The 15884-nt window shown below is 47.6% G+C and overlaps 5 protein-coding genes across 5 annotated transcripts; 3 read left to right on the top strand and 2 right to left on the bottom strand.

Annotated features, from left to right (window-relative positions):
- Positions 1 to 505: 505 nt before the first annotated feature.
- Positions 506 to 2194, top strand: MIND_00251100 (Fatty acid conjugase; the record flags this gene model as incomplete). Its single annotated transcript, XM_037359391.1, has 10 exons — positions 506 to 583; positions 633 to 965; positions 1010 to 1060; positions 1115 to 1339; positions 1387 to 1542; positions 1588 to 1600; positions 1652 to 1809; positions 1862 to 1895; positions 1945 to 2012; positions 2060 to 2194. 10 exons carry the CDS (start codon positions 506 to 508, stop codon positions 2192 to 2194), a joined length of 1251 nt encoding a protein of 416 aa, XP_037224486.1.
- Positions 2195 to 2368: 174 nt separating this feature from the next.
- On the bottom strand, positions 2369 to 4467 carry MIND_00251000 (uncharacterized protein; the record flags this gene model as incomplete). Its single annotated transcript, XM_037359390.1, has 14 exons — positions 2369 to 2544; positions 2597 to 2727; positions 2773 to 2876; positions 2922 to 2945; positions 2994 to 3122; positions 3174 to 3266; positions 3315 to 3383; positions 3431 to 3608; positions 3658 to 3683; positions 3729 to 3827; positions 3883 to 3954; positions 4002 to 4034; positions 4084 to 4289; positions 4338 to 4467. 14 exons carry the CDS (start codon positions 4465 to 4467, stop codon positions 2369 to 2371), a joined length of 1470 nt encoding a protein of 489 aa, XP_037224485.1.
- Positions 4468 to 4932: 465 nt separating this feature from the next.
- MIND_00250900 (Diacylglycerol pyrophosphate phosphatase 1 Short-DGPP phosphatase) lies at positions 4933 to 6289 on the bottom strand (the record flags this gene model as incomplete). The annotated part of the gene is made up of 7 exons (XM_037359389.1): positions 4933 to 5362; positions 5412 to 5751; positions 5802 to 5907; positions 5956 to 6021; positions 6065 to 6101; positions 6148 to 6168; positions 6225 to 6289. 7 exons carry the CDS (start codon positions 6287 to 6289, stop codon positions 4933 to 4935), a joined length of 1065 nt encoding a protein of 354 aa, XP_037224484.1.
- Positions 6290 to 8479: 2190 nt separating this feature from the next.
- MIND_00250800 (Delta-12 fatty acid desaturase protein) lies at positions 8480 to 10073 on the top strand (the record flags this gene model as incomplete). Its single annotated transcript, XM_037359388.1, has 8 exons — positions 8480 to 8548; positions 8604 to 8936; positions 8987 to 9037; positions 9087 to 9311; positions 9363 to 9518; positions 9575 to 9587; positions 9636 to 9895; positions 9945 to 10073. 8 exons carry the CDS (start codon positions 8480 to 8482, stop codon positions 10071 to 10073), a joined length of 1236 nt encoding a protein of 411 aa, XP_037224483.1.
- A 334-nt stretch (positions 10074 to 10407) lies between these two features.
- MIND_00250700 (uncharacterized protein) lies at positions 10408 to 12411 on the top strand (the record flags this gene model as incomplete). Its single annotated transcript, XM_037359387.1, has 12 exons — positions 10408 to 10537; positions 10588 to 10799; positions 10852 to 10920; positions 10968 to 11066; positions 11121 to 11146; positions 11194 to 11371; positions 11415 to 11494; positions 11536 to 11809; positions 11856 to 11879; positions 11928 to 12031; positions 12080 to 12210; positions 12260 to 12411. The coding sequence occupies 12 exons, from the start codon at positions 10408 to 10410 to the stop codon at positions 12409 to 12411; spliced, it is 1479 nt and encodes a 492-aa protein (XP_037224482.1).
- Between the last annotated feature and the right edge of the window lie 3473 nt (positions 12412 to 15884).

Here is a 15884-nt window from a genome sequence, read left to right as displayed (position 1 = left end):
AGAGCTGGCGGCGCCTACCAAAGCTAGCGGTGATATATACATTTCTATTTTCTGAAGGTATCGAGCGGTCATTTCTATTTATGGTCGCGGGTTAGGCTGTGTGGGTGCGGGAGGCTTCGACGGAGTTGATGAACGCGTCGACCCTTGCGATTGATCACAGTAACGTTGCTGCAACGTTGTCCGCCCTCTGCGGATTGAGGCCGAGTTAATTCTTGAGTTTGCGCTTTTTTTTCGTTTTTGATCCAAGTAGTACTAGTACATTGCTTTGAAGTTCGAAGAATTTTGCAGAGTGAATGTCACGGTGACAGCCCCAGTGTCAAAGGTTGCACGGCGTTTTCCATCACTTCATTCATGAAACGATTGAAACGAGGCACTTAGAACAGCCAGCCTGACGGGCCGGGAATGCAACTCAGGATTGGCCGCTGTTGGCTGTTCGTAGCGCAGCCCTGAGCACACAAGCCGCATTAAAGACGCCATCACGGCCTTCCTCTGCACATTGTCGTCCATGCCATCCAAATCCCGTTTCTTTGCAAACTCCCCCGAATTCCTCGACCGCAAATATTCTCCCTATGTAACGCCAGATGTACGTATATTCTCCGTTTCGTCCTCTCTTCCGTTCAATTTCTTAACAGGTCACTCTCAGCGAGCTATATGCGGCCGTTCCCAGACATCTCTTCCGAAAGTCAACAACTTGGGGCGTCTACTATGCGATGAGAGACGCGACGCTGGTCTTTCTCATGTACCAACTGGGCTGTCGACTCGATACCTGGTTGGAATGGTTATCTGAGTCGCTTCATGTCAGCCCAGCCTTGGGGAATGTCATCCGTTGGGTTTCTTGGTCCGCATACTGGCCTTTACAAGGTCTTTCTTTCGCTGGTCTGTGGACGCTTGCGCATGAAGCCGGGCATGGAACCTTGTCCGATTTCAGTTGGGTGAACCATATGATTGGGTTCTTTGCTCATACTGTGCGATCCACCATTACTAGTTGCGATGACTGATCATTTCACAGTTTCTCTTCGTCCCATATTTCGCCTTCCGGGCTACGCATAGTACGCATCATGTGAGGCTGATACCTTGGAGTCGCAAGGGTCGATTGGTTGACCAGGTGTTGCAGAAAAAGGCAGCATCTATTGAAGGAGACGAAAACTACGTTCCTCGAACGCGATCGCAGTTCAATCTTCCTCCAGCTGATGCTGCTGGCATTCGAGACTACCATGCCGCCTTCGAGGATAGCCCATTATACTGCCTCATCGAAATCCTCGTCATGCAACTGGCCGGCCTACCTGCATATCTTATTATCAATGTCAGAGGGTCCCATAAATACCCTCTTGGTACAAACGTATGTGCTTCGCCCAGACACCTACTCCTTCGCTGTAAACTCGTTAGCATTTCTCGCCATTCTCGCCCCTGTTCAAGCCACGTGATCGCTTCACGGTGTTGGTCTCTGATGTCGGTCTGGCCTTGATGGCCTTTCTCTGCTATACGTTCATTACCCGGAACGGCCTCACAGCTTTTATCCGCCTCTACTTCGTCCCGTACCTCGTAAGTGACATTGTAGCAGTGTTGCCGTGTTTAATCTCTCCCTAGTGGGTGAACTGTTGTTGGTGCACGACTTGAGCAACGTTGTGCCCTTTTCACCAATATATCCTAGGGATCCTTACCGTAACGTATGTGCAGCACACCGATCCAACCGTCCCGCATTATCGCAAGGGCGAATGGACGTTTCTCCGCGGCGCCCTTTCGACTGTAGACAGACCTGCACTGGGCTGGATGGGTCGCTTCTTCCTCAAGAATCTGGGCCACGACCACGTGAGCTTACCGCCAAAAGTCAAACCCCGCATTTCACTCACATTTAGTGCAGGTTACACACCATCTCTTCTCTTCCGTTCCGTTCTGTAAGACTTGTTTCATGGCCGTCTGCGCGATAGCTGATCGAGGGTGAAGACAATCAGCCACAAGTCACAAAGCTTATCAAGCCCGTTCTCAAGCAGCATTATAATTACGACTCTACGGTTCGGCTTGCTCTTCACCCGCCACCTTGGAATTGACCACCATTTAGAACCTGATGTGGGCGCTGTATAGAAGTTTCACCGAGTGTAGGTTTATTGAAGACGAGGGTGACATCGTTTTTTTCAAGGATAGCGCGGGCAATTCCACCCGTTTGCTTTGCACAGAGATCTCGATGGACACATAATGACCCACAATTAGAAGTTGCCTCCTAAACTCAAATACATATCTTGCTTTAAGTTTTACCATCCAGGTATCACGTCTACTACATTTAAGGTGTAGATAGTAAGTACCGGCCTATAAGTAGTCCAAAAAGAGATGAAAACTGGAACAACAACTGAAAGTGTACATTTCTTTAGATTCACTTGGAATCGTGATCATGTCCGATCCTGTCCGAAGACGTCGAGAACTGCAGCGTATAGGTCGGAATATCATCCAGCCCAATCTCCCGCCAGTCTTCGGCCCCGCCTTTCTCCAGGTCCTTCTCGAAGAGTTCCGGTTCGAAGCCCGCTTTGGCGAGTTGATCGTCGACGTACACTGTAAGTTTAATGGGTATAAGAGGTGCAATGCGAAGGGGACGCAGACGTACAGTAGTGAGCCAAGCCCTTGTCAAAATGCAGATACGAGATGACACCGAAGATGATGGTCGAGAGGAGCGAGACACTTGCTGCGGTGAACTGAACGGAGAAGAACGGCCAGTTCATGAAGGTCCAGGCGAAGCTGACCGCGTTGAGCGAAATGTTGATCGGAGCGCTATAAACTTACCTCCAAGATTTGAGCATCAAAACCCAACTTGCGAAGACGATGGTGCCAAGGGTCAGGAAAACGACCATCAACCGCTTCCGTTCGCGCCGTACAGCATACCAGCCCTGCAGAAATCAGACCAATCAACGTCTCAATATTTGGAAGCGCACAATCGTAATCCACGGGATAAGGAACTAGGATCCAACGTTAGAATTTGTGAATTTTACACGATGATTACTCACAACCAGGGTGAAGATGCTCAGGGCGAGGTACAAAGTCCGATGGAAGGTGAAACCAGACATGGCATTGTCGCGGTTAACGAGCTGATCAAGCCAGAGGCAGATGACAGAGACGAGCAGCAGGGCAGAAACCTATCCGGGGCGGAAAATCAACAAAAATCGGACGAGAGAACGAAGACAAACCTGGAAGGACACGAAGACAGCCAAGAAATAGTTGTAGATGCGGATGATGGCAGGCGGCGCTCCGACACGGTTGAAAGTGTTGGCGCTATATACCTAATAGATGGTGAGACTACCAAGTGAAATAGCGGAGGGAAGGGGCACCTTGATGAGCTTGCTCGATAGGTAGATGGAGAGGATGAATGCAATGATGTTTAGCGTAACATCAGGAATCTGAAAGGGTCAGTGCACGAACCAGGCTTAATGGTCATGAATAGTACCTGGAGAGCTTGACGCGACGCAAAATAACCAGGGAACAGGTCGTCCAATTGAAGGGGCTTGCACGGGCTATCTTCTGAGCTCAACAACATCGCGAAGCGGTACTGGTTGTCGCCATTTCGCCAGACGATATACATAGACCAAGCCGTCGCCAAAGTCCGGCAGCAGATTGCGGCGACACTAATGTCCGTAAGTTCGGTTGGTCAAATTCACACGCACGCAAGCTTACAGATGGGGGATGGAGTCGTAGACAATCTGCAGTAATTAGCGAGAGTCAAAGCAGACTAAATCAGAACGCACCCCGAAGAAAGAAAGCGCAAATATCCAGAACTGGGAAAGGACGAGGACGACATCCTCGCGCTGAGCATTCATGAGCATTTGATGTGGGTACGTCAAGACCTAAGTCGCTGGGCATCAGGGAGGGCAAGCTGAGGCAGGTGGCTAGTAAGTATACCAATGTGCACATCTGATTCAGCTGTATGGGCTTATCGTTCAGAACAACCTTGACGCCGCCACCAACAGTCGACTAGAACGGCCATGAGCGAAGGCAATCAACACTCAGAAATTGCGTACAGTGACTTGAAGCCCTTGCTGGAAGATGTGGGACTGCCGCAGTGTTATTTGTTGGAAGAGAACAGGTGTTTCCGACACGCACCGTCAAATTGAACTCGGTTGGAAGTGGGAGATTGGGCGTGCCCTTCTGGAACACTGGCGCGCAAGGTTGCTCCTTGAGATCAGGGCGGAGCATGTTGCAAACATCGAGGGAAGTGTTGCCATAGGGTGAATTCAGGACGCCAAAGTTGTTGCGAGGGACGTTGGTCTGCCGCAAGATCGAGGTAACCACATTGCTGGCGGTTGAATCTGAGGGGCAGCTGAGCGAGAATAGAGTGGGAAATGACCTCCGCTGACCTTGAGAGAATATGAATGCTTGAATGAAGCCCTCCGCAAAGCAGTGGATGAATACGAAAAGAAAGAATGCAATGGAGAAACGAGAGAGAGTGATTTTCAGGTACACAGACTTGATAGTGGTCCAGGTCATGGTAGGTGAAGCCTCACTGGGAGGAAAGAAGAAAAAACGAAAGAATGAGGAAAAGAGAGGGAGGAAGGAAAGAAGGGAGTTGAGTTGACGTGCGGCGCCGCCGAGCCCAACAAGTCAGTGTCGAATTCCGAACAACCCGGTTATCTCATTTTGATGGATTGCCAGATGCCAGATGGGACTGGTTGAGTACAACTACGACTTTGTTCCGACTTTGGCCTGTAGAGCGCCATTCTTCCTCGAGCTCTGCATTATTGGCAACGAGCATTGACCAAATGTCTACTATTTCCAGCTAGAATCTCTCAGACCCGTCTTCTGGCCGTTCATCTCCCGTATCACAGCTGATTTTGCTCTGACAGTGGCTAAATTGAGATCGTAGGGCTGTTCTTCATGATTGGCGCGGTATTTGCCAGTGAATTACACCTTTTAGTCCCAGAATACAACAAAATTAAAGAGATTATACGGGAGCTAATAACCTCTTAGAGGAGGTTCTGACGGAGTCCGGCTTGGTTCAGGGTTGAACGGTGTGGTAACCAGTCCACCTGCCTCAAGCTCGGCTTCAACGTGGCCAATATTCGAGACCGAGGCTCGCGTGTCTGTCCCACGATTCGTAGGAAGGAGTGGTGTTGGCCCGTCGTCGACATCGGCCGAAGACGAAAACCAAGTCGTTGGTTGCGTCCAAGTCCTACGTCCGGAGGAAGATCGCGGGGGATAAGGCAGATGCGAATTTGGGTCTTCCAGCGGTGGGTAAAACTGCCGGTAGAAAACGTAGGTTGGGATAAGGCCAGAGAAAAAACCAAGCGTAACGTCCTCGAAATGGTGGCGATGATCAGTTACACGCGTAATGCAGATCCAAATGGACAACATAAGCGGAGAAAAAAACGAGCCAATGCTTGGACTAGAGTATGTGAGCAATCTATGCCAAGTTCTACAGCATGTAAACTTACAGTGAAGCCTCTTTGGTTGAAAAGCTGCAGTTTGCCAGCCCAGTATAAGCTGACGTAGCCGAGGCCAGTCGAAGATAAACATGCGTGTCCGCTAAAGAAGCTCCGCATCCCATCTTTAATGATGTGCTCTGTAACCGGCGTTTGGCACACAGTAGTAACATTCGCCAGTCCATAGAAATGACCATTCGTAGCGTTTGCGAAGGGATTACAACGAGCGATGAAGTCTGGGGACGTCGGGTGAAGAAAGCGATAAGTTTAGAGTGCGTACCTGGTCGTGGTCGCCCGACTGTTATTCGAACTATCTCCACAAAGGTTCCAGTGAATGAGAAAGCAACAGTTACTGTGAGCCACGATGGATGAGCGTGTTCGGCAGGAATAAGCCATACCTACAGCCCAATAGCGCATGATGCAAGTCCCACATATTTCGACTCAGTATAAGGTTGCTTATGACGACCATGATGAAGCAGAAGCCAAGGATATAGGCTAGCGTTTGGTTCTGGAGGACGTTCACAACTTTTTGTGGGAGAAGAACGTGGGACCATACTGGAAAGACCTCTTTCGCAACGAAGCTATATTGTATCGAAGTGTCTGTGAGGTCGAAGTCGGGAATCTAGAAGTTGAGCAGCGAGTTGGGTGATGCGGTATGCCCTCACATTCTGAAATCGATCCAGATAGAAGTTGGAGAATAAGCTGGAAGGTTTGAGGATTCATGGATTGCACATGCTTTGTCACTCACGCAATGAGTACGGCGAGAGCCCTGCCATGTCTAGTTTAGAAACGGGTGCCTGACCACCCAAGACTACCAGCACGCACCAATCTACACCATAGCTCTGAATGATACGAAGGCTGCGCGCTAGGAACGCATTCCTGGGCGGCATTTAATTTATACTCGGCTGAACCAGAAGAAGGTCGTGAATGTCGTCGTCGTAAAAAGTTGCGTCTCAGGTGCACTGCCCAAAGAACAAGACACGCCCCGATCAAAATCAAAGAAACGGCGCTGGAGCACGTGCAAACGCGATCACGTTTTTCTCTTTGCTCCAAAGTGCGCAATCCCCGATACGATGTTGACTGAGACAGATATCCGCACATCAAGTTTGTTACTTTTTTGGCTGTCCCCTCAATGATGCACGTATTAATATGCCTATGTTGAACTTGCTTCCAGGGTCTTACTTGGTCTCGGAATCATCCAGAATACGATATATGCTCTAGTGTAGTACAATTTCGAAAAGCATCGCATCAACAAGGCGACAGTGAGCGAGTGAGACTACGAGGAACTCGATGATCAGGACAACGACACGCTTGTAGTCTGGGGAAAAGATGGTGTGGGTGTTTCTGCGTCGATGGAAAGCATAGCATTAGGTGGAGCTGGAACGCGAAAGTGTGGTCGAGAGCGTGGCCTTGGATCACATGGCGTTTTCGATGACAGAAATGAACTGGTAGGCGGGAGAGTGCTTCCGTGAACGGAGTTGTGAAGAAAGGGTTTCAGGCTCGTTATCGGCAGAGGTTGAGGGGAAAGAGCGTTGTTACCACGATGACGCGGGCCTGGCCGACGCCTAGGCTTCTCCGATTTCTTCATTGATTGTGTGCGTTGCGTCTCTGCTCTGGCAGTGTCAAGAAACTCTTGAAAGAAGGATCCTAGAGGTCGCAACGAAGTTGAGGGTGGTGGAAGGAGGGTTCCAATGCAAGGGTTGACAGTTGTTTTTTCGGTTGCATTTCTGGGGCCTGTCATGATTGTCGTAGGCTCGGTAGCCGAACAAGATAAAGAGACAGCGGGAAGTAAGACGTTAGGTTTGAATGGCGAGGGTCCATGATCAACGGATGGCGACTCAGATAACATTGGGCACATGTCAAGTGGTATTCGATCTTGGGGCTGAGTATTATTTTTTCTGAGATAACAGTCAACGCAAGAATAGCTTATATTCGCGGAAACTCGCGGTTTTGGTCGCTTCAAAAGCAGTGCATAGCGGCGTTCGGCTTCGGCAAGAGGAACGAAGGAGAGCGGGAGGCATTGAAGGGTAGATTTCGATATCAGTTTAGTGCGTTTGGACTGAGGTTTGAATTTTCGAATGGAGCCATCGATTTGAATCGTCTGCCAGTCAGTGATAACTCTTCGCTTTAATTCGGAACCGTGCTTGGATTTGGTAAACGAGTGTGAACGTGGAGGCTGGTTCTTCTTGGGATCTGCTAGTTTGACGCTGCGCGCTTTTGTCGTAGTTTGATGCGTGGGTTCAAGAGCAAGAGGGTTTCGGACGGTTGACCAGTCCTCGGCTGGTGTATTGGTGGCCACAGCAGCACGGACAAGCCGCTTCTTGAGCGACAACGGTTGGCGGCTTGTGTGGGATACGTGAAGGTCGCTGATGTCTTGGGCTTGATCATCTGAATCGGACATTGAGCCTATCGCGACATGTCGTCGATGCTTGTAGGGCTTCGCTTGCGCTAGTGCGGTTTGTCGAAGGAATTGATCAACAGTGATGGTGTGCTCTGGCTCAGTGTCATCTTCGACAAGAGAAGGAGATGCCGGTTGGAGAACAGCAATGGGAGGAGGGGGAGACGGTAGCGGATCAGGAGTAGTAATGGGTTCAAGATAGTAGCTTAGGCATGGGTCTGCCGCTCGTCGCATGCTTTTCCTTCTATCGTTCTGTGAGTAGGATACATGTCAGAAGCTAATTCATTGATACTGAGCTGGGATAGCATCGCCGACATACCATCTGGGGGAAGACTAGATGACTGTTCGAACGTGGTGTCGGTCACTGTGACAGCCATTCTCGTCAGCAACGCTCTTCACATTCGGTGGATGGTTTGGCCGTGAAGAACAGAGGCTGGGGCCACCTCGTGATGCCTCCACCGGCTGGAACATTTCCCTGAATCCTGCAGTTGAAAATCAGTTGAAACCCCGTGGTGACATCAGTAGCATCGTGGTCAACATCTTTCACGACTCAATTCGGAGGGTGCAATCATCAAGTTGAATACCAATCAAGGTGAATACCACCACCCAGATATGTATCCTTGTCCCGAGCTTCAAGTACATAAGGTCAACGACGGTTACTCCCTCATCCTCTTCCCCCGCCATGTTTAGCTACTTCGCGGACTCTCCGGAGTACCTCAAGCGCAAGGAGACTCCCTTCTCCCCCTCCAACGTCCGTTATCAAACTCTCTTACCCCTCTTCCCATTATCTGACATCAACTCATTAGATCACCATCGCTGAGTTGCGTGCAGCTTTGCCCAAGGATGTTTTCCGCAGGTCGACGGCAGCCGGGTTATACTACTACGCACGCGACATTCTCTCCATCTACATCGCCTACCGTCTTGGCGCCGCTATCGATCCCTTCTCGGATCGTATGATTGCGTCGTGGGGTTTGGAGGGTGTCTACGCTTTCGCTCTTCGTTGGTCCCTTTGGGCTACCTACTGGCACTGGCAGGGCGTCATCTGGGGTGGATTCTGGCAATTGGCTCACGAGGCTGGTCACGGCACTCTTTCGGACTACAGCTTCGTCAACAGCTTCATCGGTTTCCCTGCTCACTCGGTATGCGTCCCTTGCTGTGTCGCAATATGTTGGCAACTAAATTACGGCAGTTCTTACTCACTCCCTACTTTGCTTGGCGCGCTAGCCACCGTCTTCACCACGTGCGTGTGCTCACCATGAGGTCTGAATTATTTTCTCATATCCCCATAGAAGAAGGCCAACTGCATTGAGGACGATGAGAACTGGTGCCCAGAGACCCGCAAAGATCTCGGCCTTCCCCCGCCTGAGAAGGCCAAGGCCGTTGACTATGCCGACATCCTCGAGGAAACCCCAATCTACACTCTTTACCGTATGTTCTGCACTCAGGTCTTCGGTCTCCACATCTACTTCTTCAACAACACATCTGGTCAGCCAACACGCCCTGCGGGCACCAGCGTAATCATCTCCTATCGTGTCAAGCAACCGGACCGCTCATAATTATTATAGCACTTCCTTCCTTCTTCGCCTCTTTTCAAACCTGAAGAGCGCAATGCCATCCTTTTGTCTGACCTCGGCATCATCATCATGCTCGGCGCCCTCACCAAGTTCACCATGGCCTTTGGTTTCGCCGCCTTGGTCAAGTTGTACGTGATTCCTTGGATCGTGAGTTGCTATCTTTATCTGCTCTCTGTGAACTACAACTGACGTATGCTTGATAGCTCTGCAACCACTGTTCGTACCCTTGTTGATCTCATTTCGAAGTACTCACGCGTGCTTTAGGGGTCGTCGCCGTCACCCATCTTCACCACTCCGACCCCACTATCCCCATGTTCCGCCGCAAGGAGTGGAACTACGTTCGTGGTGCCCTTTCGACTGTCGACCGCCCAGTCCTAGGATGGGCTGGCAAGTTCTTCCTCAAGAACGTGTCGCACAACCATGTCACCCACCACCTCTTCTCCACCATTCCTTTCTACAATCAGCCCAAGGCCACTGAGGCCATCAAGCCATTGATTAAGGAGCACTACAACACTGACTCGACGGTAACCATCTTCTTTCATTGTTGCGGGATTGGTCCTGATGAACTTTCAGAACACTCTGCGTGCTCTGTACCGCACATTCGCTGAGTGCCGCTTTATTGAAGATGAGGGTGACATCATCTTCTACCGCAACAAGCGGGGCGAGACTGCCCGTGCTCTTAAGACCGAGAAGGTCGAGTAAACTGCGAACGGTGGCTGTAGATGATGAGAGCGCTGGGCGAATGATACAAATTGCGAGTAGACAAATTGGTTGGTTCTTCGCTAGACTTGAAAAATCGACTATTTAAGTATCGATCCTATCATGTTCCCGCATAGCAACTCGCCGCAGCTGTTCAGCTACAGTGTCAGCCCCCGGCCCCCAGATGCGAATGAAGATTGTTTGTTCATCAAGCACAGGCTGCGGGAAAATGTACTTAATATGGGTGCTTGCTGGCTCTCGTTGAAGTCCATCCTTCTTGGTCGCGCCCTAGGCCTTTTCGTGCTTACTTCCTCCTAGCGAGGTTTTGCTACTTGCGATGAGCTGGATCAGTCTCAAGTCTGCTTATCTGAAGATTACATTTTCCCCTTTTTCACTTGGATTCTTTCTTTTCATATTTATCCATTGCCTTTCGGAGGGCTTTATTCAAGCATTCATATACTCACAAGGTAGGCAGACTCGTCCGGCTGCTGCTTCTTCAGCGCTCATTGTGTCGAAGATACGGTGGCCAGTAATTTGATCACATCAATTCTCCATCAAGCGCAAGTTCCTCGCAACATCTTGGGCATTCTCGACGCGCCGTATGGAAATACTTCCCTCAGTGTCTGCAACTCGCTTGACCCCAGCCTGAAAGGCGACGAGCGACTATGTGCACTAGTTTTTCGGAAGGGTCAGCCAAACCTTCCGCTCCCAACCAAGTTCGATCTGGCGGTTTGTGGACATCATCTGTCGCTCGCACTCCTCTCTCATCCATTTTATGTAGCCTTACAAAGATGGCGTTGACGTTTCTCTCAATGGAAAGCCTATACACCTCAGTCCCATGTGCACTTTGGTTCGTTTCTCGGCTCAATCTAACAGCTGCAATAATACTTGACCCAGGTCTTGACCTATCCACACCAAATGCTCCTGAATGCTCAACGAGAGGGTGTTGTCCTTATTCTCTCCCAATTCTGGTTATTTGCACTGTCATTCTTTGGGGTTAGTGTGTGCCCTTAACATGTTGACGCCGTCATTAGCTAACAAAAAACTCAGATTGTCTACGATTCAATTCCTCATCTGTGCGCCTGTCTTCCGCTCGAATCCACTCTGTCTAATGAGCCTATAGAGTTGCAGCCATCTGTTGCCGTACTTTGACAACTGCTTGGTCGATGTACATTCTCTGGCGGAATAGCGATAATCAGTATCGTTTTACAATGCTGTTGGCCTCGGATGACAGCCCTTGCAAGCCTCTTCTAATCGACGATATGTTCCCACGATACTTCATATGGCGTCAAATTCTTCAGGTATGAGGACCTAATATTCGCCTGCGTCTGTTGAAAAGCGTAGAATCCTGATGTTGCGCTGAACATCATTGGATTCGCTCTTGCCATCTACCTATCCAGCAAGCTCATCAAGGCTCGCTTTCCGTTCAATCTGTCTCCCCAACCCGACTGAGCCAGTGTGATAGGTATATGGTGCGAAGACTTTCCATCGCGTCGGCGCACCGCCAGCAATTATTCGCATCTATAACTACTTCCTGGCGGTTTTCGTTTCATTCCAGGTATGTTCCCGCCGGTTTCTTCGCTTTTTCGTTTTACAAACGCTTCGTATGGGTTTCTGCGTTGCTGCTCATCTCCGTGGTGTGTCTATGGCTCGAACAAATAGTCAATCACGACAATGCCATATCAAGCCTCACTCTGCATCGGAACTTGTACATCGCATTGAGCGTCTTCACCCTTGTCGTCCGTAACCTCTTCAACTTTTGGCAATATCTAATGTTTGTCTTAGTATCTCGTCCCATGGATTGCGCTCGTGGGTATTGGAATTGAAAATTGTCAAATTCTAAGATCTGTGTCATAGGGATGGTACGCCGTGCGACGTGAATGGAAACATGCGATGCTGGCGTTCCTCTTACTTGCGACCATTGTTTTGGCGAGCTGGATACTGATGCTCAAGTCGTGGAGGTCAGTATATATCCCTAATTCTTCCAACGCTTGCTGAGCACAAGTTAGTTTTGTCTGGACCTTCATGAACTGGCCGCTTTTCACTGTCCAGTTCACTGGCGCAAGCGTATCGTTACTGTCGACTATCATATTCGGGGTCATTTCCTACTTGCATTTTGATAAAGGCTTGGCCCACTACCGTACGTGTCCGGTCATCCGTTTGGGAATATCTGGCTCAACGAATTGCAGTCTATGTCGATGATCAACTTGCGCAGGCGGGTTTTGAGCCAGACCTGTTTGAGAAAGATGTCGAGAAAGGACATGACTGGCGGGAAATTGGCCTGGATCACCTTCCACCACGCACCCTCCAGTTCTCAACTGTGTCAAACAACTCCATGTGAGGCTCGATAGTAGTGCATATATTTCATCTGGACTTCTGGACTTGGTACACTTTGATATGGACTTTTTTGGGATATATCGACTCTACATCATGAGAAGAGCTATGTGTAAAGATGATGCTGTGGTGCTACTTATTAACATGAGAATTTCAAGGGCAACTCTCTCAGACTGATCCATTTCACTCCTAGAGGCTGAATTATGACTGTTGGTGGTATATCAAATTGTCAACTGACAGAGATAAGAAAAAGTCTAGTATCAGAAGGAGTAGAAAACATTTACAAAAAAAAGTGTCACGCCTACAGGGTTTGGTCTTAGCTGCATTATCACATGTCTAAAAAAGACTTTAAAAAGTAACAGTGATTCACCAAAGGCCTTAATAAAGACCTTTGGTATATAGGAAGGCCTTAGGCCTTAGTGTAAGGCTTAGACCTTAGCAAGGGCTCAGGGCTTAGCATCCCCAAAAGGAATTTTTGATTATAACAATTCAATTCAATAAATATATTTTCAAGCTTTCAAAATGTTATTATCACAATCTCACTTATACTTACAGAAAGCTAATGACTCCCCTCATCAGGCTCTGTTCTAAGCTTTATTTATAACTATGGCCCTTGTGGCAGCTAGCAACAGACATGTCCTTTGGTGTGGCTGTGTCACGACATGTGACTTATAAGGCCCTAGCTAAGTTTCTAAATATATGGAAAGCCTTAGGCTAAGGCTTAATCTTAGGCCTTAGGCCTTATGTGACGCTGTCGTTCGAGAAGCTTACGCTGGGCGGAAGCGAAGAGTCGAGAGATTGAAAAGGGGGTCGGACAGCCATTGAAATCGCTGCCCGACAAATGACCCGTAGCCTACAGCGGTCGGGAGCAGGAAAGCATACTCAGGTGGTCGGGACGGGGCCATGAGAAGAAGGGAAGACAAGACACAAGAGGAAGATGGACTTGGTTAAGTTGCTGCTAGCGTGACTGTGGCCACGTGTACATTACAAGACTAGTGACTAATGTGACTACTGGAGATCAAAAGATTATCCATATCTGATAGAGTGATTCTGAGTCGTCAGCTGAAAGTATACCCGTCACACCTTAGAGCACCCTTAAGACTTGGCCCTTTAGTGCATCTGTCAGGGGAACCTCCTCTTTGGCCCTCTGGAGACATCTCTGGTCTAATTTCAATTCTAATTCCAATTCTGATTATAGTAATTGCATCACCACCTCTATCAGGTACATCACTGCCCAGCCCTGGAGATCCTCCTAGGACCTGGCTTGCAATTGGCACAGGCATACTGCTCAGAGCAATGATCACATGTGGTGCATCAAGCGTGCAGTATATAGTTTAGCTACCTAGCAGGTGGACCTTTAGAGTTTCTTCTCTTTGGATCCTCCCCTACTGGGATCCTAATTTCGGGCCTCCAGGGTTGCCTTACAGCATTACTGAAAAAGTTCATACTAGTAATACTAGTAGTAATAGTAGTAATATAAGTATTGTCTTGTGGCTGTCTACTCAGTATATAAATACAAAAAGCAGAAAGTTCAAATCACACTGTCCTCTCATACTGTCAATAATATGACTTTTTAGGCAATAATTGATGGTTGCCAGAACATACAAGCTTTGAGAATGTTCTAAAAGTAGACAATATAAAAGCTGTTTGGTTTATCAAATGAGAATAGAAACCTTTTGTGTTCCAAAAATGGGAGCAGCAGCACTTGATACTGAAAAATAATAATTAGCTGAAACATTTAATGAACTTAACTATCTGAATCATACCTGAAGCAGCAGTTAAATGCAACTGTCCTGCATGAATAGTTGTTTGTGAGAAAAATGATAGTGTGCTCAACCTATAAGATAATATTACTAGTATTAGATGTAAATAAAATCAGCAGATGCTTACCCTCCAGCCACTATGGGCAGAATGCTAAAGACAAATACTCGGATAACAAGGGCTGTTGATAGTCCACTTGTTGCTTGTGACCCATATTTGTGGATTGCTTTCCAGTTCTTCCAAAGTAATCTAGCTGTCAAGACTGTCAAAGGTTGCTAAGTTAGTTGAAGTATTTTACAAAGGATAATCCAATTATCTTCAAATATCAACATAATGACTGCTGTGATAAGCATTATAATTGCTGTTATTCTTGATCTATATAAATATGAGGTTTTATAAATAGATAATGAAAACTAAAAATGTACTGGATAGAATGTGTAAAGTGGCAATACTGTAGTAATTTATTCAATTCGGCGCCCCAAAATGGTGTGACATTGGCGCCGAAATTAAATTTTCGGCGCTGCCTGTCGATGTGTGTGACAGCCGAAATTTTTCGGCCTTTTCAGCGGCCCGGAGGGCTGCCAAAATTTTTTTGAGGCATTTGACATTCGGCATCTGGCTGTGGGCCCGTGACATGCCGAAATATTCCGGCGCCGGAGGGCCGGTGTGACACGTGACTGCCGAATTGAATAAATTGCTACAGTACATTCCTGTAGGATCTCTGGCCACAATAGACTTGTCTGACAACCCAACCTATATAGCATATTAAGTATATGCTGGGGTAGACAGAGAAAGCTTACTCTAAGTGCACAAAGAAATACCAGAAACCATGTGATAACTTGAAATGGATAAACTTGGATCTAAAAGTATTTCTCAATCTAGTAGAACATCATATTTAAATTATCTTTCTCACTAGTGTTGTCTGCTTTCTGCCAAGTTCTGCTGCATTTTTTATAAACACTGAGAGTGTGAAATACAGCTAAATATAGAATAATAAATCAGATTCGCAAGAAAACCCCTAGAAAAGAGAGACAAACATGCATCATTAGAGAAAGAGTTGCAGATCCAGCACTAGTATTATGGTTCAGTTGAATATATATATCTAATAAAATTAAATACTTACAGAATTGGACCAGAATATACAAATGCAGCCTGGACCAGACAGACAGAAAAGATGGGATCTGGCCCAACTTGATCTCCAACAAGAATAAAATATGATAAACAGAAGAAAAGCCATGATAGCATAAAAGAGTACCACACTCTTGTTCTGTGGACTCCTGGTGACACCCATGCAATTAGAATAGTGATCAAAAGCAAAACAAAACCTTTGAATAATTAGCTTTATATTGAGAGAGAAAGAGAAGAAATATAATTTGGTACCAAGTATTTGCATAGTATTGTAAACAGCCAAAAGTGTCAGACTGATCTGCTCTTGTTCTGGTGTGTCTATGATGTTATCAAAATCATATCCAGGTCATGATAGATAAGATTGCCAAAACTCAACATACCTCCTGGAAACATTTTGTCATTGGTTGCAAAGGATGACATCTCAGGGTAGGTAGAATACAAGAAAGCGAGGAGCTAGGCAAAGATATAGTTGTGCAAGAATACTGCAGTGTAGGTGCAGCGAGTCAGGATCTGATAATCTCATCAGTTAGTTATCTTGTTCTGACCCGTGTTCAACTTCTGGTAACAGTAGGAGCTGTAACCACCCTCAAA

Source organism: Mycena indigotica, assembly GCF_014461135.1.
Source record: "Mycena indigotica strain 171206Taipei chromosome Unknown Mind.scaff0002, whole genome shotgun sequence".
Lineage (NCBI taxonomy): Eukaryota > Fungi > Basidiomycota > Agaricomycetes > Agaricales > Mycenaceae > Mycena > Mycena indigotica.
This window is presented reverse-complemented; position numbering and strand designations above follow the sequence as displayed.